The following is a 23,119-nucleotide window of genomic DNA, read 5'->3' on the forward strand; positions in this document are numbered from 1 at the left end:
TGTGAGCAAAACTCCGTCTCATGGCAAGCAGGAAAACCTCAGGTATTTCAACAGGATGCAGACCAAGGTAATTTCAATACATCTCAGGAAGGTCTGAAAATACCTTCCCTGACCTTAAAGCTCATCTCACAGTGAAGAGTGGCAACAATCATAAATGAATAGGAAAAATGAAAAGCCTGGTGTTGTCTCGGTGAATTGAGGAATTCTGGAACTCATTGTACTGGGCATCTCTCACTTCTAATGGAGGCCTACACCACCTGGAATGGCCAGAAACTGTGAAATGGATGTTTCAAGGCAGCAACTTTGCCGAACACAAACATTTCAGCTTGTCTATTCTCTTCATATCCTGTTATACAGAATATGATAATTTCTCAGGATGCTGGGTATTTGGGAAAATAGCTTGTATTAACAAACCTTCGCATTGGGACAAGCTAGTGGAGTTTATGCATTGAGACTGCCCATAGAGAGGGTGGCAAAAGCAGTTCACCCTTTGGGAAATTAAAGCATGACTGCTGGAATGGCAGAAGCACTCCAACTTTGAAGAGATGTGAAAACATAAAATAATATTGTTACTATCCTGCTTACCATTGTGCCCAACTTGTCAAGCCAGCTCCACAGCCACTGTGCCCTAATTAACACAGGGAAGGTATGAGCCCAAATAATGTAATTTTGTTAAAAAGCACTGACACAACAATCCTGCAGGTTCAGTACACAACTTCTATGGCCACAGAAGGACTGACAAGATAAATGGCATGCTGCAAGGATGGCAAATCCCTAATTCTGTGAACTGAATGCCAGAAGCAGCAGCCCTGGCAAGAATTACATGCCAACACTGCTAAAACCCATAGGCAAAATCAAACTGCCACAATGAAGCACAGAAGTTGCCACAAACAACTGAATGAAGTGAATAAATATACACACATCCCTACGGTTGATACCAGTGTGCAAAGCCATCCTAATTTCTCAGTAAAGAAACTACAAAAACTACATTCAGTCTTTCAGTGCTAGCTCACTGTCACAGACTATAGAATAAGCACTTGGAGCTATCTAGCAACAGTGAGAAAACTCAAGAGTAAAAATAGCATGATGTGTTCACAGACCTATACTTTGCATGCTTGTGCCAATCAGCGTGTCTGAACAACCAAATGCTTGTGACAAATTTCTCAGAAGTATTCCCCAATAGCCACCCACACTATTTTAAAAAAACATTTTACACATAAAATATCAAGAAAGCAATTCCTTATGTAACAGACATAGAAAATATTTATATTCTAGACAAAAATCAATTACTCTGAATCACTAAGCACCTTGATTTGCCAACTCTTCATGAAATCGTTCAGTTTTAGAAATTCGACTGTAATCTGATGAACTCGGTCTCTGAAAACACAAGAGCCAGCAGAAGGAAACTTCTCAGTTCAACTTGATGAACACTAGCCAGGTTTAATGGAAAGAATGAGATCAGACTGCTTGTAGATGTCATGTCTAATTCCCCACTAGACATTAAGGAACACAGAAGCATAAAAATAATCAAAAGGGAAAAAAAAAATACTAAATGTAGGGAGAAACAGAGGCTTAGACATCAAGCTTTAAGCTTGGAAGAAAAGACTATTTTACTTGCAACCTTGAAAAAAAGTAGAAAATTTGAACTTAATATAGTTGAATTCAAGTCTCCTAAAGTCTTCAGATGTTCCAGCATAAGGAAAAATACTGTGGCAGGTACAGGAGCAAGGGAGAAAGCTACTTGGCGCACCCTCCATGTCAGAACTCAAGGAACACTGCCTGTACTTGTCTGCTGGCTATTTTTGTGCCTGGATATGTAGTTCTGCTTGATTAGAGGCTGTGAAACCTGAGAGGTCCTGGATTGCTTCACTTTCCTTCATGGTATGATGTATTCTCTTCCTTGCAGTGCACTGTACACACTGCCAATCCCAGCCCAGGTTCTGCTGCCTGCAGATGTGGAAGGCTCTGCTTAAAAGGGACAGGGCCTCCAGATAGGAACTCCTCTTGTCTAGGGGAATGTGCAAAACCTCTGTGCAACACATTTATGTTAAAGTCACATCTTTGTGAATCACTAGCAGGATTCCCACTCAACGCACCTGTTTTATGCTAGGTGGAGACCACAGCCCTCCCTACTTCTTTTTAATAGTTCTGCATAAAGTCTTTCTCTCTTTTAAAAAGCATCAGCTACTAAGAGATTTACTTGCTCATTTTCAGGCTGGAATTTTCAGAACACAGGTTATGCTTTTGTTACTGGAAACCAGTGAGGCACTTTAAATTTTGTTACCCTCAAATCAAAATTAGTTCCCTATAGCAAACACCCCAGTGACCACTAACTAGTATTTCATATGGAAAACCTATACTGTTCCTTTATAATGGAGTAGTGCCAAAAGTACAATGTATGAAATATGTCCATTCACCTTCCAAGTTCTTACAGTATACAATGGTACAGAAAACAGCAATGTGTACGGTGATATATTACCCCATTTCACATTTCATTTCCTTATTGAATCATCTTCAACTGAACCCTAGTGTTAAATCAGACTCTACAGTACAACGTGTGAAAGGTAATATTGAAAAAAACTCCTGCTAAAAAAATTAACTTATGCTAGCAGTAAATAATCAAAAGCATTTATGTAATTAAAAATTGAGAGCAAATATAAAACAAACTGTGCATTGTGCTTTTAATTAAAAATATTATCCTGTAAATTGAAACTGAAGGCTTAAAAACAGTAATCAAAGTGAAAAGAATTACTGAAGTATCTCTGTGTAAGTTGGAAATTTTTGAGTAAATTCATAAATAAACAGGAAATTCTACAGGAAAGAAATTTAAAACGGCAAAAGGCATCAAGATCAAAAAGTTGCAAAGCAGATGCATTATTTTTATAAGAGAATGAAAAAGCTCCATTTCAAACAAAGAGCTCTTACCAGCATATTGCCATAGAGCAGACTAATAGCCATCTGTAAGAAATTACTCTTAATGAGGGAAAAATATTTTCGGCAATTTTATTTGTGACCATCTCCCTGCAAAAAGGTGCTTCCTCCCAACAGCAGAAGGAAGAAAAATAACAACAAAATGCTCTTGTTGCTCTGTGTTTTTCAATTCGTCAACAGCAAAGCCTTTTTGACAGCTAAACCCAGCACTGGAGCTCAGTATGGCAGCTGTGTAGAGGTCCAGAGGCAAGGTATGTGACAATGCTGTAAGAACAGTTTCAGCTAGATTTAGACTCTAGAAAACCAGAGTTCTTTTCTGTGGGCACCCCAGAAGGGTGTAACTTGTGGTTTCACTTGTTTCAGTCTGAAAACTGAAAGCTCTGCCTACCTGAAGAGATTGCTGAGGTGACAGATTGGAAAGCTACTGGTACACAGGTAACAAAAATCCCACACGTTGCTAACACAGAACAGCTTTAAGGCAAGCTGTCCCAGGTATTTGACACTGCTTTTGGAGCAGCAGCAAGTTCTCAGTGGATGAGAACACCTGAACACTCTACTGTGCCCTGGCCTGAGAGCAGCTTCCCCAGCAAAGACACAAAGTTGGCATTTGTTAACTGGATCCGTCCAGATTCTCCTGTGGCCATCACCCATGGGTGTCACGCATCAGGTCACATTGAGAGAGGCAGGTCTGCAGCACTGCTTCTGAACAGGCTCCAGGTTCCAGGAGCTGCTGCTCATATTCCTTCCCCTCCATCAGTGTGTGCAGCAAGGCACTGGGCTGACTGCATTAAAGAGTTAATTGTAGGATAACTGAACTCCAAAAACATCCTGAGATACAGTGAAATATCAGAGCTTCAAATGGATCACATCACCTCTGTACACAGCATGGCAGCAAAGGCTCACTTGTAGAACAGAAGAAATAAATCCATATGTAAAAACATTGAAAACACAACAGGCTTATTTCCTATCCCACTGATTATAAATGGCAGCTAGCATTTACAGTCCTTTTTGAGAAGCATTCTTATTACCTCTGACAGGTTGGCCAGCAGAGGCAATGTGGGAGAATCTGTGACTCTTATACAGTGATGGCTTAAAAAAACCCCAGTTTTCAACATTAAACAGTATAAATATGAAAAATTTAATCTGTATGATTATTCATAACATACTAAAAATATTTCCACACAAACACAATACACAACCTTTAATCAAGAGATTGCTTTCTAAGAGGGCTAAACACTTCACTTGAGGTTTTTAACCTTTTGTATGCCAAGAGCCAGAATTATTCTGAAATCAGATCCACTTGTAAAATGGCAACTTTCTTTTTTTTTTTTTTTTTTTCCTTTTTCTGGCAGTTCTTTCCTGAAACTTTCACTACATGTAGCCAAGAGCAGATAAAACATAATTTATGCTCAATAATTCTACATGTGCACTGTTTTCAGCTTTAAGTTTTGAAAAACAGAGATAAATAACCACAAGTATTCATGTACCCTTTATTTGCTTTAGTGTAACATTCCATGCTAATTGAAGATGCAATATTCATGAGTGTAAATATAAGAATTAACAACTCTTGCATGGTTTTCTTCCCTTTTTACACTTGAATATTTTTGGCTTACAAAATTAACAGCATACAGTAAATATTCCTCCATACTTTGTACAAACTACATGATTTTGATATACAAGGATCCTGTTTTTATTATAGTGACAATATACAACCACATCTATTTACAATGAAAAAAGTACATAAACCACATTTTAAACATTCTGCTACTGGCAGCCACTATTGTTCAGGAGGTAGCTTTAATTAAGAAAATGAACTGAAGCCACATTTCCCATCATGGGTTCTATCAAATAACTTACAATACAAAGATAAAAATTCATTGTATGAACAGTATGTACAGTTTAATTCTCAAAACAGCAATCTAGCTTTAGATCTTAAGAAGAATTTCTCCAGAGTAACTGGGATGGCTGTGGATTTACTCTTGATCTAGTATATCGTCCAAAATCTTACATAATTACTTAATAATGCATTATTAAATTTGTATTGCTCATATTTCAAACTAAATATAAAAAATTGATCGCTGGTTGTACTTAATTCATTTGGGTCTCAGAACTTTAATGCTTTAAAAAGCTTGCACTGATTTAGGTGAAAATCAGTGACTTTGCGCAGTGTACTTCACTGTCAGTAAAGTATATTGGAAACATGCTTTCTTTTTCAGTGCCAAATTGCACTGCATATTCCCTCCATTTCCTGAAGTCTCAGTCTATCATAGGTATTCCTGGAGTGCTGTGACGCTGAGCAGGCTGCAGAGCACTGGCAGCCTGATGGCACAGACACGAGCTGTGTACAGGGGCAGCTCTGCTGTCACCCCACACCCCCTCACTCCTGCCAATGCTGTGACTCGACTCATAATACTGAACAAAATTGCTGTGGTTCACCTGAAGTGATGAGCCATCACTGGAAAAATGTGTTAAACCCTACTGTTCCTGACAGCTGTTAATATTCTTATTCCAATAAATGTACAGAATATTGGATTACAAGTACTTTACTGCAACAAACTTTTTTTTTTCCTAAATTGAACATTACCTAAAATACAAAACAAACACAGTATTCTGATATTGCTGTCACAGTTACATATGGGAGAATTAATCCCTTTTATGGCCCTGCAATAAAATGCATCCTGAGATTCAATGCTGAACATACTATACAAAGCTAGCAATACATTTTTTTGCTTAACTGTAGAAAAGTCACATTTAAAAATAATTTTTATAATAATAAACAGCTGTCCTTTATATTGTGCTTTCTCAGGGGGGAAAAAAAATCACCAGAACTTACCTCATCACTAGAAGAAGCAAAGTACAGCTGCAGTATTATGTGGAAACACACTATGAGCATGTAAAAACTGTATAAAAGAAACCACTATTGTGTGAAAAGAGTAAAAATATTTGGTAACAATTTTGGTTTACCAATTATTTACAGTCAGGGCAATTGATTTATTTAATATTTTAAAAAATGTATGGCTCAAGAAGTTACCGCCCACTTCCCTTCTTTACAAATGACACTAAATAACAATTACAAAAGTGCTTCCTGCTTGAAAGGTCAAAACAGGTGACAGTCTGCGAAACACAATACCTCTTTATTGGAACAGCTGAGGGCAGAAAGCCTTCTCAGTCTTTAATTCTTGGTATGTTGTAGGCGTAACGCACTAAAGGGAAGCCCCTGCTTTGGTAGAAGCAGGCACGGCCGCAGGCCTGCACTTGGTCTGAGCTGTCCGACACGAAGGAGTCGTCCTCGTCCACGTAGTCTGAGTGGGCCGACTGTGTGCCACAGTCTGACCAGTAGCCATCCAGCCTTTGGCACGGCACCACTGCCAGTGCGGGACAGCTGTGGGACTTCATTAAATGTTTACAGGGCACGGGCTTGGACAGCAGCAGTGACTCACAACACTCACAGAGAGCAACACTACCGCCCTGCAAGTGAGAGTAAATGCTGCAGTCGTAGTAAAAGTCCTGTGCCACGTCCCCTTGGGCACTGACAGCAATCGCCACTGCCCCATTCCTCCTGCTAAGGTGGCGCCTGAGCAGCTTCCAGTCTTCCTTGAACTTCGGGTTGAAGAACACATACAGGACTGGGTTCAGGCAAGCAGGCAGTGGGAAAAATATCAAAGTGACAGACTTCATGATTTCAGGGCTGATAGAAATCGCCGTGATCAACGGTGCAAAGGAAAAGAATGCAACAGGACAGAAGAAGATGCAGTTGGTGAAGATCAGCCAAGCAACATGCTTAATTGTGCTGGACTGGGAGTTCTCGGAGAGATCCTCCTTCTCCAAGTTGCAATAGAGTTTAGTGTAGATAACAGCCATCAGCAAAAACGCAAGAGAATTCAGCAGCACTAGAGTTACTGTGAAACCTAACAAAGGTGTTTCTCCAGTGGGGAAGGGCAAGCAAAGGGGTGATGCTGAGTACTCTGCTTTATAAAAAAGGGGTAAGCAGCCCGCTACCAGAGCACACAGGAAAGCAAAAAATGCTGCAATTTGAAATTGTTTTTGGCGGTTGCTTTTCCCCTTTTTAATAAACTCCTTTGCAGACAAGCTCCGTTCAACAGCTGCCAACATCAGGAAAATAATGGCACTTTCTGAGGAAAAAACTGCAAGAAACCCAGCAATTCTGCAACCACTGCCAGTCTCCCACCATATGCCAAATTCAGCAAATCTTCCCCAAGATACAGCATCCAAGAAAGTTAAAATACCAGTATAGACTCCCATAAATAAGTTAGAGACAGAAATTAGGCCTATAAACAGTTTGGAAGATGGCAATGTAGTACAGGATGCAAATATTGTTAACATGACAAGCAGGTTGAAGAACAAAGCGACCAAAAAAATAAACCAGACAGTAAGGCGAATCATCCAGCTGCCCAATAAATATTCACACGGCTTAAAAGCACCTAGAAGAAAACAAAAAACAAAGAGAAGGACAAGCAATTTAGGAAAAAAATTCTGCCTTAATATGCAAGATCTTGAGATGGTCTTAAAAGCAAACTCCTCATTAATTCATGAATAGAATACACAGCTGAACAGCTAAATAGGTCGGCTCAAAGTAAACTATTCTGCTGAAGTTATTTACTAATTAATTATGTCTGAAATAATAATTACTGTAGTGAATGGTCACTTGAGAACATTTTGTATAAACAAGCAAGCTAAGCAAACTTAATTACCTTTTAGCTATTCAAAATAGCTTTAATTGATGTGCCCTAAATACTTTTTTATTTTATGTAGATTTCATTATAGAAAAGGATGGCAAAAAATACAAAAGTGAATGTTCACAAGCCCCTTGTAAGGGAAAAGAATTTTTTAGAAGGAACATGTTCTCTCAAAAAATTATTCACAAACATGCCTGCTGAAGTAACTTTTGGTGACAAGGAAATATCTGTAGAACAGCAGACAAGTTCAATTTAAGTAGCTTTAACAGGGACAGGAATTTACCACAAGCCCTGTCCCCCAGCCTCACCACTGAAAGGCACTGTGAGCTTGAAAAATCATATGAGAAAATTATTTTTTCTTCTTTTTTTTGCCACTTAAAACAGCTTACATAATAAAAATGTCCAACAAACAAAATATAAGGACACAAGACAAAGAACAAAGCTCACTACTATTGCATATCCTACTAATCCCCCTAACTGCCCTTTATTCCATAGGGAAATCCTACTGATTTTAAGTAACCATTAGAAGAATTTAACCTCTCCTATATCCCCATTAGGCACCTCTAATTGTCCTAAGCACAGTAGCTCAGGATTCCTCCCTGCAGCTGAGGACCACTCAGGGAGCAGATGAAAAATGCCAGACTGCAAAGGGTGAAGCCTCTGAGCTGGAGTCAGCCTGTGACTGAGGGCTGCACATGCCTTTCCTCTAGGCGGGGGAAAGGTAAGGAAAACCCATCCCTGCTGTGGGCAGGAACAGAACTGACAAGAATGATTCAATGGCAGTGCAAAAATCTCCCAAGGCCTAAAGCAACTTCCAGAAATTAATGAACTGACAAGGAAAAAAAAAAATCAAAATCTTTTTGTTTGTTTAAATGATCAAGCTTCATTTTTGGGCAGAAAATAATGAAGCCCACTGGATTATCAGAAAATCAGGAGTAAAACCCTTTTTTAGCAGGTCTTGCCAAGTAAAACATCCACGACAGAATAATTAACCTTACAATACATTCGTGTGACATAACACTACCTGCTAAGCTGACCTACTTAAAAATAAAAACAACTTCCTACTTATGAAATTTTAAAATGTCAGTTCTGTGCTTCCAAAAATCAATTTGAAGCTATTTTTCTAGTAGCTGTACTTGAGACAAGTAAAAGCCACTACCCTTTCCTGCCTTTCTCCCAAATCCTTTGAGTTAAAAGTTACCCTCCTCTCACACTGATATTCCCAGCCCATGCTGGGATGGGGCAAAAATTCATGCTTGGAAGGATGTTTCAGGAAACTTGAGCTCCTTGAGCACCACTGCTCAGCAACCCATTCTTTAGGCAAGGTGCAAAGTGGATCTCTAGGCTGAGCAGTGATTCAGAACTGACATGGTGGGTGGAGTATTCTATGACCAGATGGCAGCATGGAATAGAAACTTGTTAGTACGAGAGGGACAGGTGAAAAACAAGGCAAACTGTGAACCTGTAGAACAAGCTCTTTCTTTCAGACCTACTACAGCATTTCTGGCAGGGACAAAAAGAAAGAGCTAAAGACTTTAAAAATTTAACCCATGTAACACACCATCTCAATTCTCATTCTGTAAACAGGAGATCAAAAGCAAATAAGCACATTTAACAAATTAACTTTTAGATTATGTACAATTACATTAATATATTTGACTTTCTGACTACATGTTTTTTTGGCTGTGATCAAGAAATCCTTATGATATTCTGGATATTAAAGCCAGAGCTAGCTCAAAAGATAAACAAATTTGCATAACTAAAATAGCAGTTAGGAGAAGAGAAAGAAGTAAGACTTGGAAAACTCCTGCTCACCCAGGAGTAACTTCATTGGAAGCATACTGTATCTGCATGTTCCTGTTTATACAGACAAAAGGGTGCAGGATGTAGAGAAGGAATCCTCTGGAGAGGCAAAGGAAGAAAGCAAGAGGCACCACAACAAGTGGTTCAGGAGCTGAGTGAAACTATGTACAGAAATTGGCAGTCTGACTAAGAGAAACAGAAGGGCAGAAACAAAGCTGCCTAGAATGAAAATATTCATTGCAAGATCAAAGACTTTCAACACTCCTGGACTGTTCAAGCCTGACTTGGAGTAAATCTGGTATGCCAATAAGACTATTCATTGCACAAGTGTCTTGAGCAGTTTAAGATGCTGCTGCCTGCTCCAGCTGCTTGTAACAGCCTTCTGCTCACAGTTAATGCAGCTACAGCAGGGCTGGGGAACAGATCACAAAGCTGCTCCTCATCCTCTCTCCTAGAAAGACATCAAGATTCCTTAAAACCACCAACAATAGACAGCAGTTTTTAAAGCACAGGCTGAACTCTCACTGAAACAGATGACCATTCACACAGTCTGCTCCAGACATCTCCTTGGAGAAATAAGGCAGAATTGGGAGGCAGTGCATTAGCATACTCCAAATATAAGCATTACAGTCTTGGTTATTCTGCTTATGGAAAGAAATTTTGGTATTTTTTCCAGCACAGTTCATCAGTGAAGGGCTAATGTGTCTAAAGCTGAGTCAGATTTTTGTGATTGCTTGTCCAAAACAACACTGACATCAAATCAAGTTTCACTGAAAGCACTGGAGAATTTCATCTTCTACATACAGAATGACTACCAGGAATCAAAGATCTAATTCACTCAACTCTTTGCATTAACACCATGCCTGAAGTTCAGTGTGGCTAAAGCACATGATGAGATTTACCTGTTGCTGGTGTACAGTGAATAACAGTCTGTCCTAATTCCTCATTTTTCTCATTTCTTAGAGTATCTGCATTAGCTGTAAAAGTGAAAAACATGTTAGTTGTAGGAAGAAAAATAAGTGAAATAGCAGTGAAGCTGCCTAGGATGGAAGTAGTTCACTGACACCCGAGCCTTGTGACAAGTGAAGTAAGTGGTTCTGGTTTGCCACATGAGGTCAGATGCTCAGTGAAGAAATTGCTGCTCACAAGGCTTTATAACCAGGCAACATCTTTGAGCACTGAAGGATCTGTGGAGCCTGAAATAGTCAGGGGAAGGACAAGTCCTGTCTGAATAGAAAGACTGAAACACTGAGAACGATAAAACCATGACAGAAGCAATATCTGCAGTTTGACTTTTTTTTTAATTACTTTTTTTTTTCCAGACAGGCAAGTCTTACAGTGTCCAGCATACCTTTCACGTCTTTAGAAGGAACACAGCACTGCTGATTTGTAAACAATTGCTAAGCACTTTCAGAGACCTCTTCTGTATCCCTATAAAGACTTATATTTTTCCTATTCCCTTATTCAAAGGCAACACACACTGTTATTCTAGTCTGGTACAAAACAATACTGCTGGTTAAGTACATGAAGCATTTACCCTTCTCATGATCCATCAAGGCACCTTGATCTTGGTGACTGGAATCTTCAGCATTGGAGTGTAGATAAGAATCACAACCCCAAAATGCACAGCACTGATAAGCATATGGTACAGAGAGTAACCTGAAATACACGCGGGACAAGGAAGACCATTAAACTTTGTAACCAAAGTTAAGACTACCACCTATTAAAAATATTTCAGTAGCACACTTCAGTGCTAAACTCAAATCTTCTTTTTCTCACAGTGGCTGATAAAAACTGTTTCAAACTGGATCACGTATAAGCATTTCTAATGAACTCTTGCACTGAGATAAAGGACAGATGATGTTTACAAGTGAGAAGTACAAAGATGATGTCATGATATTTAGCTCTCTACTATTCTTTATACTTCATATACAAACCAAACTCTGATCAGGGTTAGTTCATGGCATTGCTGTAGAAATTAAACTGAAAATTAAGACAGTTCAGTAACAAATGGAAATCTACCCAAAGCACTACTCTCAAACCAGATGATATCTTGCCCAAAAAGTGGTGGAGGATATTAAAAAATCCCAAGAAAATTATTTGTAACTGGCTTGTATCCTAGAGCAGTCAGATGCCCTTTCTACAGAGCAGCACTGAGATCCTGCAGGACTCAGCAAAGACCATTTGCCATGGGCACTGCACACACCAGCTCCATTCAGCACACACTGCTGGGCACTGCAAGCACCCTGGGGTGTTCTTTACCAACGTACCGCAGCTTGGCAAAGTTCTTGGCTGCCAAAGCTTCTTTCAGTTCAGAATTGCCTGTGAGTTTCAGCTGGTTCAGTCCACTCAATCCTTCAGCTGGAACTGAACTGAGCTCGTTGAAACTCAGGTCTCTGGAATGTGAATATTAACACCGTGTTATAAAGTAAGTTTGAAGACCCTCTGGCACACATTTCATTAAAGTAGGGAAGGGCTTTACCACACGAGGCTGTGGTCTGGAAATGCCTGTCAGTGCAGCAGGCACTCTAAAGAAATGTGCCCTGCATGTATTCAGCTAACAGGAGCCTTCCTGATTCACAGATATTAAACAAATTATGAACGCATCACTTTTAAGCTAAAAACATTTATTATCTCAGCAGCTGAATGCTAGAGAGAGGCGGTGACTACACAGAACAGCCTACTTACAGGTTAAGAAGCGCTCCAACAGTGATGAAAGCTCCCTTGTGGATCTGATGGATCCGATTTCTACTGAGGTCCCTGCAATGAATGCCAAAGGAGATTATTTGGCAGTTTCACCAACTGTAACAGCCACTGTACTGAGAAGAAAAGCTAAGGTGACAAATATATCATGCCTGTATCAGAAAAGCAGAACATATCCCCTCTCTTCCCATTCAGCCAGGTGCAATAGCAGCCAAATTCCTTGGTAATGCAGCTGTATCCTGCTCCACCTCATCTCCCATTCCTGCTCCCTCTCCCCTTCTCTCTGACACTACAGCACAAGCTGTGCTCCCAAGGCAGATGCTGCTTCTGGCATCACCTATTCCAGCATGAAGGTGCCAGGATGACCACTTTAGTGACAACTGCATTTATAGCAGGGCACATTGGCAGAGATGGGGGAAGACAACAAAAGAACAAGCAGAGGAGCATCTGGTTTGCTGCATTTCAAATCCAGCTCCAGCTTCTGCTGGACCACCATGAATTATAACATTGTTCTTAAAATATCTGTCTATTTCTGGATTGCTCTTCCTGCTAACTTAATATAGCTTGAGTTGTAAGGGGAGAAGATAATTGTTTACTTATCTGCTTCTCCTGAGGAAAACAGATAGGATCTCTCCAACAAATACTATATAATGAAATAATACAGTGACAATGCAAAATACTGGACCACTGAAAAAAATCTCATTTTTTAGACTTTGTATTTATAAAAATATTTTTATAGGCTAGAAAAATAAAATGGAGAATAGAAGGAACAGGGCTGAAACTGGCTGCTGGCCTTTTGCCATCAATCAAACTTCTAACACCAAACCCTGACATCAGTTTACATAGGAAATCAAAACCAGGATCTTGTTTCACTTAGCATGCAGCTACATCTGCACTCACAGGACACGAAGGGAAGATAGTCCTTGAAAGGTGTCCTCTGCAATTTCATGGATTTGATTATGCTGTAAGGAACTGCAAAAGGAAAAAGCAGAAACAGAACTTTATTAGCTGATTTCAAACAAAGGGTAGCTTGGTGTCTGCTAATGGATGGCTTTAGCCTTAGCAGTGCAAGGTTTTACTCATTTCCCCTCCTAGACAGACTGTCAAGTGTTTTGCATCAGCTATGTTCATACAACCCTGGAGCACTTTCCCAGCACCTCTGCCCAATCCCAATTCACAACTCATTTAATTCAGAAGAAACTTTTAAGTGTGGACTGAATTACTTTCAAGCTAAAAGTAACACCTTGCAAACCCTGAAGAGTCATACTGAAATTTAAAACAACTCCCCATCCTGCATGGAATCTTTGGGCATATTCTAACCATTCCATTTATGTGCATAACAATACTACTATGAAATGCAGGATTAAGCTGTCTCTTTCAATACTTTTGTGCCACAGGAATAATTAAGCATTAGATAATTAAGGAAGGCACAAGTGGTTGAATTCTCTGTCTCACTTCTCATGAAATCTCTCTGTCCTTAATTTTTGAAAATTTTTATCAAACATGAAGGAAAAACATCTCTAGAGACATGGACTCGGAATACTAAAGAGTTTATAAAAATAAACAACACTTATTTCCACTTACATTTCTTCCAAGGTGTGGCAGCCCTTAAAACTTGGGAGGTCCTTTATATTGTTATAAGACAAGTCCCTTCAAAACAGAAAATGGGAGAAGGATGCTTAGCTCAACTCCTTTCTACTTGAAATATCTCATCATTTGCAACTATTAAATAGATTGACAGAAAAATCATCCTGTTAGTACCATTCTGCTGAGAAACCAAGGGTAGTTTAGAGAAAATCACAAGTGTGAACTCTACATCTCGCTATACACATACCCTAAAAACATTTAGGACATGTTCCCTGGATTCTGAGAGTTATAATCTAAAAAATTTATTCGTAACCTGCTTTTTTTTGAACAAACTAGGTAAATTGCATGTAAAGCACACAAATTTGGTGCAAATTTTGTTTAGTGTGCTGGTGATTGCTTAAGCAAAGCTAGGAAGGCTCAGAATATTCCGTGAAACAATGAAGAAAAAAAGACTAGAAACAAGCAAACAATCTTAAAATTTCTATTTGAAAGGTAAATGGCTGTTAGAAAATAAATCCCACCTCATCATTTTTTCTCCCCTGTTTTTCTTCTATCAAACAGAAGGTATTTTTTCTCCTCCCTTTTTCAAGATTTGCTTTTCTTCCACATTTTCCTGTGTGCATCCTTTGCAAACATGGTTTGTTCACATCCCCTAATGGTTTCAGTTACCAGTTTGGGGTTTTTTGCATTTATTGTAACACATCCTCACTGTTTTTTATGTCTAACCTTTGCATTGTTATGTTCTTCCTAAATCTCATCTCCATTTCTTTGGTTCCTGATGCTCTCTCTCCTCTGTTCCTGAACACCAGAAGCTGAAGCACTGTAACTACTCTTCTTTAACCTCTGAATGTCGCTGACTACGGTTCTGTTAACAATGAGTGCTGGCACAAAAAATTTGAAGATTGGTCTCTGCAGCACCACCTTACATATCTCTTTATCACATGAAAGAAATGCAACATATCCCTATAAAGGGGACTCTATTTAAGGAATGTAAGGCATTAAATCAAAAAACAATCAAGAAATCACATTTCCAACTTTGGTAGAACTATTAGGATGAAAAATTGAAATTTGTTTTAAATGAGATTTAAGTTTCTTTCAAAACATTCTGATGATGAAGAGAGGCACAATATATACTTACAAAGTTCGAAGCACCTTTTGCTCTTGGCATAAAGTAACAGGAATACTGTTTATCTTGGTTCCTGTAAGAGTTCTGGGGGAAAAAAACCCAACAAACTCACACATATAAATGCTTGTTTTGTTTATGACAGATGACATAACAAGGATATATAAGAACAGAATGCTATTGGAGTGCTAGATTCACCCACCAAATTTTGGTTGGATGGTTAGTTTGGGGTTTGGTTTCTTTGGGTTTTTTTTGGTTTTGTTTTTTGGGGTTTTTTTTTTTTTTTGTTTTGGTTTTTTTGTTTTGTTTGTTTGTTGGATTTTGGGGTTTTTTTAAGAGGACAATTTTTCTGTTTTTCATTTCTGGGAGAGGGATTAGTATCAGTGGCCTTTTTCATAGGCCTTTCTCAGCTTCCCCTACTAAAAGAGAACCCACTTAGTGTCACCCAGGTATCAGAGTGAGGAAAATGGTATTGTTACATTTATTGACAGGAAGAGAACATACATGCAGTTGCTCTCCAGATCCACTAATCATATTTCAATTACTTCCTAAGAGGCAAACCCATGAATTTATTTCTGCAGAAGCCACTTACAAGCTCTCCAGATTTACGGTTCCTGTCAAATTAGGAAACCACTGCACCATGCTGGCACCCCGAATGACCCTGGAAAAAATCCCCATGAAAATCAGGTGTGAACTACTATGAAATTGAATTTTGACATTCAGTCTTATTATCAGGTAGATATTTACACCAAGGAGACATTCTAATGTTCTTACTGCTTTTAAATTTTATACTTGAATAATGTGTGAAAGGCTGTCTTTTCACTGCTTCTTATGCTGCCCATTTGCTTAATAAATTACTCCTCCACGAGCAAACAATTGCAATTCATCAAACTGCAAAGAGTGCTATCAACACACATTAAAAATGCAGCTTGTAGTTCCAAGTCTCACTCCATTTTGCTTATTCATCACCCCTGGAAGTGGTATCTTTTAAGAGCATACACGCACTAACCTGCAAAACATTCTCACCATGTGCATCCCTGCTCAAAAAACCACCAAGGACATATTGCAGATTGTTTAACTAAGAATCTGAGCATTTAGCCTTGGGTTATGTATCTCATGAAAGGTAATTTAATAAAAAAAGTTGTGGAGCACATTTAATAGAGCTTCTTAAGGAACTAGATTTTCCCAACAATAACAGTATTTATTAGAACTTACTGAAAAAAACCCTCTCATGTAAGAGGGAGTCAGAGAATTTATTTGAGTCCTTAGCTGCAATATTTCATTCCCATTTATTGTACAGTATTGTCAAAAAGGTACTTACAGGGAATGCAGATCTGACAGATTCTGAAATGCTGAGTTCCCCACAAAAGACAAAGGATTATCATACAAATGTCTGGAAAAAGAAAAACACATTTCAGTGTTTGTTCTTACAGTCACTGTCTGCTAAAGGCTAAAAATAGACAGATGAAAATTACTTACATCGTTCTCAGAAGGGGGTTTCCTGCAAATGCACCATCAGGAATTATGGAAATGTAATTACTGTGAAATCCCCTAAAGATAATAGCAAAGAAAAACACTTAAGCATTAGCATTTAAAACTATACTGCCAGCAGATTCAACCAGTAGTCATTTTCATCATACCTACTCAATTCCCAATCCTGCCTTAACAAGGATTGCAATAGGACTAAGTCCATCTGCAGGAATAATTTTAATGATTTCTGTCTACTGCATAGCAGCTAAACTGAAAATATTTCATTAGAAAGGAATTATTTTGACCCAACATGATGCTGTACTTTCACTTTTCCCTTTCGCCTCTTAAGGAGGGCACAAGGACAATGGGCATCATCAATGAGCACCAACCTGGAGGCCAAAACCCTCTCCTGATTCAGATCTATGCTAATGCTTCTCCGGCTTATGTAACTCCAAAATAATTTTCAACACATGCCCTCTCCAGATGATGATTATATTTTCTTTTAATTATAGCCTCACTTAGCATACCTTAACCTAATTTAGGCTCCTGCACAATGAGGCAAGCATTCTTAAATCCAGGATTTTTCCCCCCCTTTTTATTTATGAAAAGGAGAAAGAAAACTGGTAAAAAGGGAGAATAAGTGATACTCACAACTCCTTTAGACTTGGAAGTGCTTTTATGGCTTCAGGGAACTCTACCATGTTATTATAATTTAAATCCCTAGAAGAAATAAAGCAAGAACATTATAAAATTTTTAACAGTAGCCATGAATTGGCAAGATAATTTTTGTTTAAGACAGTCCAATGAAAGAAAAAAGTTCTCAGAACATCTTTAACTAGAACAGAATAACCTCAAGTTAGATTTAAACTTCTGATGTTTTACATACTTTATAACCAGCTAATAACTCAGGTAAGATATTTAATATTACCCAGAGGATTATTCATATTAAGTCAAATAATATTTCCTTACAGCAAAGCTCAGTATTTTTCAATACCTTGTAGATTTTTCTTCAACAGAATTTACACAGAAATGAACTATGATTGCAAAGATTTTTTTAAAAAGTAGATACAAATGACTACTCTTGATTATCATCTGACAAATACCTTTTGTTAAGGCTTTATAAAACAAACAATAAATAAGCCGTTATATAAAAGCAGATCTTGCAGGAAAACCAAATATAAATACTGACTGGAAGCACAGAAAAATCTCATGACAGACTGGTCATGGGGATCTGTTGAATTCTCAGTTAAGCTGTCACTATTCCAGCAGTAATGTCAGGACCTCTGCAAAAGGGATTCCTTATAAATGACAAAAACCATTTTCAGAGTCCTGTATCAGCTGTATCTATTTACCCAGCACATCATTGCTTATTTGAGGGTAAAAGAGAAGAAGTAAGTAGCATCTCTGGACTCCTCCAAGCACCTCACATTAACAGAGCTTGTCACTGGCTTGCCCTGGCCCTCCTTCATTAGTTTCACTTCTTTAGCATTCCCCAAAGCATACAAAAAAGGCATTGCTGAGGGAGATTATCACTTATTAGACATTCCCTGAGTGAGCTGCAGAGAAATGGGAAATGTGACCCAAGCAACTGAAAGCCAGTCCTTGCCACTGAGGCACTTGGGAGGTTCAGGATGACGAACAGTGGAGCAAAGCCCTCTGAGACCCCCATCAGAAACCTCCTATTGTCACACAACAGCTTTGGCAACGTATCCTATAGATATTTAACCCTACAGGAAATCTGAGAAACAAGTGTTTGTCCCCTGTCACTCATGGGGCCACTCAAACACTTGTGATCTGTCCACCTGGCGCAGCAGAATGCTATGCAAAAGCACGCCAGCTAGACCAGGGCTAGGAACACTGAAGCCACGTCAGCCAGCATGATATCTCACCCAGGCTAGCATTTACCTGCTTCTCAACGTAGTTAATTTGGTTGTGGTGGGGCAGTGCACTGATACCAGCCTTCAGTTCCAAAACTGAGCTGGACCTAAGTGTCAGTGCACATACACCTGATTTGCAAAACTTTCATCATACCAGCATGGCAACCTTGATTAAGCTGAGACTGAGAAAAACACTGACCACAAATTATTGTAGGAAACATACTTACAAGGTTTCAAGGTTGTCTAATCCATCAAAACAGTGTTTTCCTATAGTTTTTATTTTATTATTATGAAGATGTCTGAAAAACAAAACCAAAACAAGTGAATGATTTCATGTAAGTTAACAAATCAGCAGATATTTCTAGGAAATCAAAAGAGTTAAACAGTTTAAGAAAAAACACTGAATGGGGTGGATTACACAGAAGAATATCTTTCACTTCCAGACAGAATATTTCATCCTCATATGGAAAAAGAATAGATTGCAGTCAAGACAACCTATTTTAAATCTTTACTCACTATTCAGAAATGTGATAAAAATATAGCAAACACAGAAATCAAACAAATTTTTCATTTTATTCCACACAGATTTTTAAGATTACAAAGAGACAGGTTTCAGATAAAATAATTTTTTCTTCTTTTCGTATCTCTAAAAGCTTTCTCTGACAATCATTGTTTTGAAGTATTCATTATATAATGAGATGTCAGAAATCAAATCTCACTACCTACCGCTATTGTGGCTTTTTGTTTAGGAGAAAGTCTTTAGCAAACCTTCAGCAGGTTCTCTATCATACATGGTATCATCTCATGTTGGCAGTAGCCAACTGAGCTAAAACACAGCAAAAGAACCATTTTCATTTTCAGTGCCACCCTGGATTAACCAAAACCGGAACTGCGGAGAAAAGCAAAGTGCCCTGCAAAACACAAACACTCACAGAACAACCAGGCTGGAAAGGTTGGTGAATGCATAGTCAGGAATGTGAGTTATCCTGTTGAGAGCCAGTGTCAAGGCTTGCAGGGAGGGGAGATTGCTGAGCGGAGAGATGGGAACTTCTGTCAAGCTGTTGTCATCCAGCCAGAGGTGCCGCAGCTGCGGCAGCCCCTCAAAGCTGTCCTCTGGGATGGCAGTGATATGGTTAGCATCTAAACGCCTGCAGTGGAACAGAAATTATTCATCAGCAAACTCACTAACTACACATCAGCAAAGTCCAGCTGAAGTCCTACTATTCATGAACATCTCTTTTCAAGCTTATGTCTTTCACTGAAATAATTCAATACTTCAAAGTTTGACGTTTTATAGAAAGATGCCTGAAAACCCTTTTCAAGGCAAATGAAGAGCCCATAAAATAAAGTTTCATAATAAACTTTTCAGACATTTTTGATAAAACATTTGAACAAATCAATATGCTTATAATCAGCTAACCAAAATGAATTAATAACTCTATAAGGCATCTCCCACAAAACCTCTAGCTTCTAACACAGAAAAAAAAATCTTTAAAACAGTAGCTTGACAGCATGTCTAAGACTGCAGAGGCATTTAGTCATTTGAATGGATTATCCCTACATCACCCTTGTTGATAGCATCGAGTACGGTTGTATGCTTTGCTTTGTGTCACTGCTAGGCAGTAACAAAGCACCTACTTTAGATAATAAGGTTATTCAAAGCTGTTTGTGAACAAAGTCAAGTTATGAATTATCCCAACAAATAAAACATCTCAACTACACCTGATTGTCAGAAAATATGAGGGGCAAGACAGCATTCTCCAGAACAAAATGCAACACAGCACATCAGCACTATTACCTACTGTACGCCACTGGATTTTGCCATCATACTTTTTCCCTAAATGAATGCCAATTGCAAAATTAGCTATAGTAACTGTCCTGGTTCCAGCCACGGCAGAGTTAATCTCTGCGGTAACTAAGTGGACATATCTAGGACCCAGAGGTTATTCAATATGCTGGGAAGAAGCAAAACATTCATAGTCCATGGACCTCAGTGGGTCTGAGAAGGCACAGAGCAGAGAGCACTGGGCAGTATTTGATGGTCCTCTGACCTAAAGGCTGGCTTCTCCGGGTCACCACACAGCTGCAGCATGGTGACTTCCCTGCAAACACAAGGAAAGCACCTTGCACAGCTGGTATGAAAGGACTACTGCACCAGCCACGATGCAGGGACACAGGACACACACACCCTCCTCCAGTAACAGGGATGCTCATTAAGATATAAATCAGCACAGCTCTGGAATTACTTAGCACTCTCAAGTTTCTAAAGCCATGATCAGATATGCTCTTGAAAGTCTACTTCTGAAACTAACCCTGCTAATTTCCCCCAGCCCTTCACCCTGTCCATCCTGTCCACTCGGTCCACTGAGTGTGGACCGAGTGACTTCACTGCATTTGTCCCCAGGCACAGTCACAACAGATCTGATCCCAGCACTTAAAGGACATGCATAATTCAAAGGGAGAAGACAACCCTGACTAAGAGTTAATGCAGAAGACAAGCCTGATCACAAATTTAACATATTTAATCTTTTTCCTTAAAACAGAGGTTTGTTCTTGTGATGCATGTGGTTTGCATGTTTCAAATTACTATGAAAAAAAGTCATCAGCTGAATTTCCATGTAAGAAAAAGTCCAAAAATACACCAAATTAAGCAACAAATATGCTATTACAAGTGGGAACTTACAAAATTGTCTGCAGACAAAGTTCTCTCCTAAGATGAGTGAGGTGTCATTAGCTCTAAAGCTGTACATCAAAGAGTGAATTCCTATGGTTCATATACTGGCATCCCCTCATCATTAGCCCATGGTCTGACAGGTGTGTACGATCTTCTATTTGAATGCTCTTAGGCTGCATGGAGACTAAAACATCTCAGAGAAACTGAAGTCTGATGGTAATAAAGGAGGAAAACAAAAAGGCTGGGGGAAGAAAGGAAAAAAGCCTGAGGCACTGCTTCAGAAAAAAAAAAGCAACTAGAAATGACCTTTCTTCTCTCCTACATTTACACAGCTCCCTGAAGATCAAAGAATTATTTCCCAATGAAATAAACATATCTGAGTCTTCTAATTTCTCCCATCCCTCTCCTCCCTTTTTTTCCTGAGTTCTTTTTGTTTGGTTGGGTTTTTTTTTAATTTTTTGTTTGGTTGGTTTCTGTTTGTTTTTTTGTTTGTTTGGGGGTTTCTGTTGCCGTTGTTGCTGGTTTTGTTTTTTGGTTTTTTGGGGGGTTTTTTGGTGGTTTTGTTTGGTTTTTTTTTTGTTGGAGGAAGAGGTTGTTTTGGGCTTTTTTTAAGAGAAGAAGCATACTCAAGAGACAGGCCTCAATCATTGTCCCTACTCGCCTAGTCCATCTGTATTTCCACTGGCACCTTGCTAAATTCCATTTATTCTAGGAAACTGGAAAACAAAAGCACACAAGAAAGCCTCCCGTCCTGCTCCTCCTCTCCCAGCCTTAAAGGAGGAGGTGAACAGAGGAAGGATGGACACACACAGTGAGGAGCTGAACTCAGCCAGGGAGATCAGAGATAGTCATGATGTCTCACCCTGAGTTTTCAGCTGGCTTTGCCAAGCCCTCTGTCCCCCAGAACAGGAGGATTGAGTACCCAAGTACCTCACTTTAAACTGATGACTCCCCACTGCCACCGCAGCTACAGCCCACAGCAGCAAAGATGAGGGGGAAAGAACATCACCATCCACCATTGACATTACCAGGGAGGTGTGAAAAGTGAAAGAGGTATTTTTTAATTATTTGGCCTCATTTGGACAATTTTTTGGGTTTCTTCATTTCTCCTAAGAGCCTAATATGCCATGGTTGTTTTTCTTTCTCTTCCAAACAGCTGAAGCTTATCCACATGATACTGAATGCACAAAACACAGCTGAAACACTCCTATGTAGTGTGAAATGCACATAACAAAGCGCTTAGTGAAACAACTGAAACGCCAACCTAAAATATTTGACAACCTTCACAAAACATTAACAATTAAAGAGCACAACTTTTCTTTAAGGGGCATATTCCCTAGCTCAAATAATTAACAAAGAACAAGCAATATTCTTTGCTTGGACTGGACTTTGTACAAAGACTGTATTTTTCCATTATATTGTTAAAGATACAAGTATATTCTTCAAATAAGACCTTAATCTTTCAGAAGCTACTTCAATTCTAGCTTTGTTATAGACAGTGGCTTGTGAGAGACCTTTACATTTTAATCTATAAATTAAGAGTTTAGTTGTGGAGTTGTCATCCTCACTTTCATTCCTCTCATGTTCCCTCCTCACACAAGCACCAACTCCAGAAGAAGAAAAGAGCAGAAGGATGATAGAAACCTAAACATTCAGCAGCTCTTACATCAGTATTTGATATATTGTTAAAACAGGACATAGCAGGTTCTTAAAACAATTGACTCCGCTTTAAGGAAACCAGAACTAGTAAGAACGCCTACCCCAATTCAAACGAATAGGAGTTCCAAATGTAACACACACATATAAATGAAATTTTACACACAAATGTATGCACACTGCTTAGGGCAACTGCCCTACAGCCTGCATCCCCCATAGGTAACACCTGAGAGGCCTCCAGAACCAGCCTCACCAGCTCTCATCTGTGACCACAGGCAGTCTTCCAGGCTTCAGCGACTAGGAAATTTTAACAGCCTTGTACTAATAGCCTAATTAACAGCCTTGTACAGCAGGAGTTTACTGCTGATGTTAATAAAAGGCAAATCACTCCCAGCTCTTGTGTTAAACCACTTTTGCTCAATGGCAATCGTTAAAGAACACTGCTCTTTAAAGAGCTCCTTCAAAAACCACCAAGAAATCACTCCAATAACAGTGGAGTAGGTTTTTAGTCTCGAAGTTGAGTACCGATAAGCCTGGTACCTGGGAAATCCTGCTGCAGGGGGAGGTAGTAACCCATGTTAGCAGAGGTACTTTAGAA

General features: G+C 39.1%; 1 protein-coding gene across 2 annotated transcripts in view; it reads right to left on the reverse strand.

Annotated features, from left to right (window-relative positions):
* Nucleotides 1–4,404: 4,404 nt before the first annotated feature.
* LGR4 (leucine rich repeat containing G protein-coupled receptor 4) overlaps nt 4,405–23,119 on the reverse strand; it is a 70,614-nt gene continuing 51,899 nt past the window's right edge. For both annotated transcript variants that reach the window (XM_038137806.1, XM_038137805.1), the window contains 14 exons: nt 19,124–19,339; nt 18,419–18,490; nt 16,966–17,034; nt 16,324–16,395; nt 16,166–16,237; nt 15,437–15,505; nt 14,860–14,931; nt 13,719–13,784; nt 13,035–13,106; nt 12,120–12,191; nt 11,702–11,827; nt 10,969–11,090; nt 10,334–10,408; nt 4,405–7,373 (listed from right to left, as the gene is read on the reverse strand). In XM_038137806.1, coding sequence (XP_037993734.1) covers nt 6,097–7,373; nt 10,334–10,408; nt 10,969–11,090; nt 11,702–11,827; nt 12,120–12,191; nt 13,035–13,106; nt 13,719–13,784; nt 14,860–14,931; nt 15,437–15,505; nt 16,166–16,237; nt 16,324–16,395; nt 16,966–17,034; nt 18,419–18,490; nt 19,124–19,339 — 2,452 coding nt within the window. In that variant the 3' untranslated portion in view covers nt 4,405–6,096. The remainder of the gene's footprint in view (nt 7,374–10,333; nt 10,409–10,968; nt 11,091–11,701; nt 11,828–12,119; nt 12,192–13,034; nt 13,107–13,718; nt 13,785–14,859; nt 14,932–15,436; nt 15,506–16,165; nt 16,238–16,323; nt 16,396–16,965; nt 17,035–18,418; nt 18,491–19,123; nt 19,340–23,119) is intronic.

This window comes from Motacilla alba, chromosome 5 (assembly GCF_015832195.1).
Source record: "Motacilla alba alba isolate MOTALB_02 chromosome 5, Motacilla_alba_V1.0_pri, whole genome shotgun sequence".
NCBI lineage: Eukaryota > Metazoa > Chordata > Aves > Passeriformes > Motacillidae > Motacilla > Motacilla alba.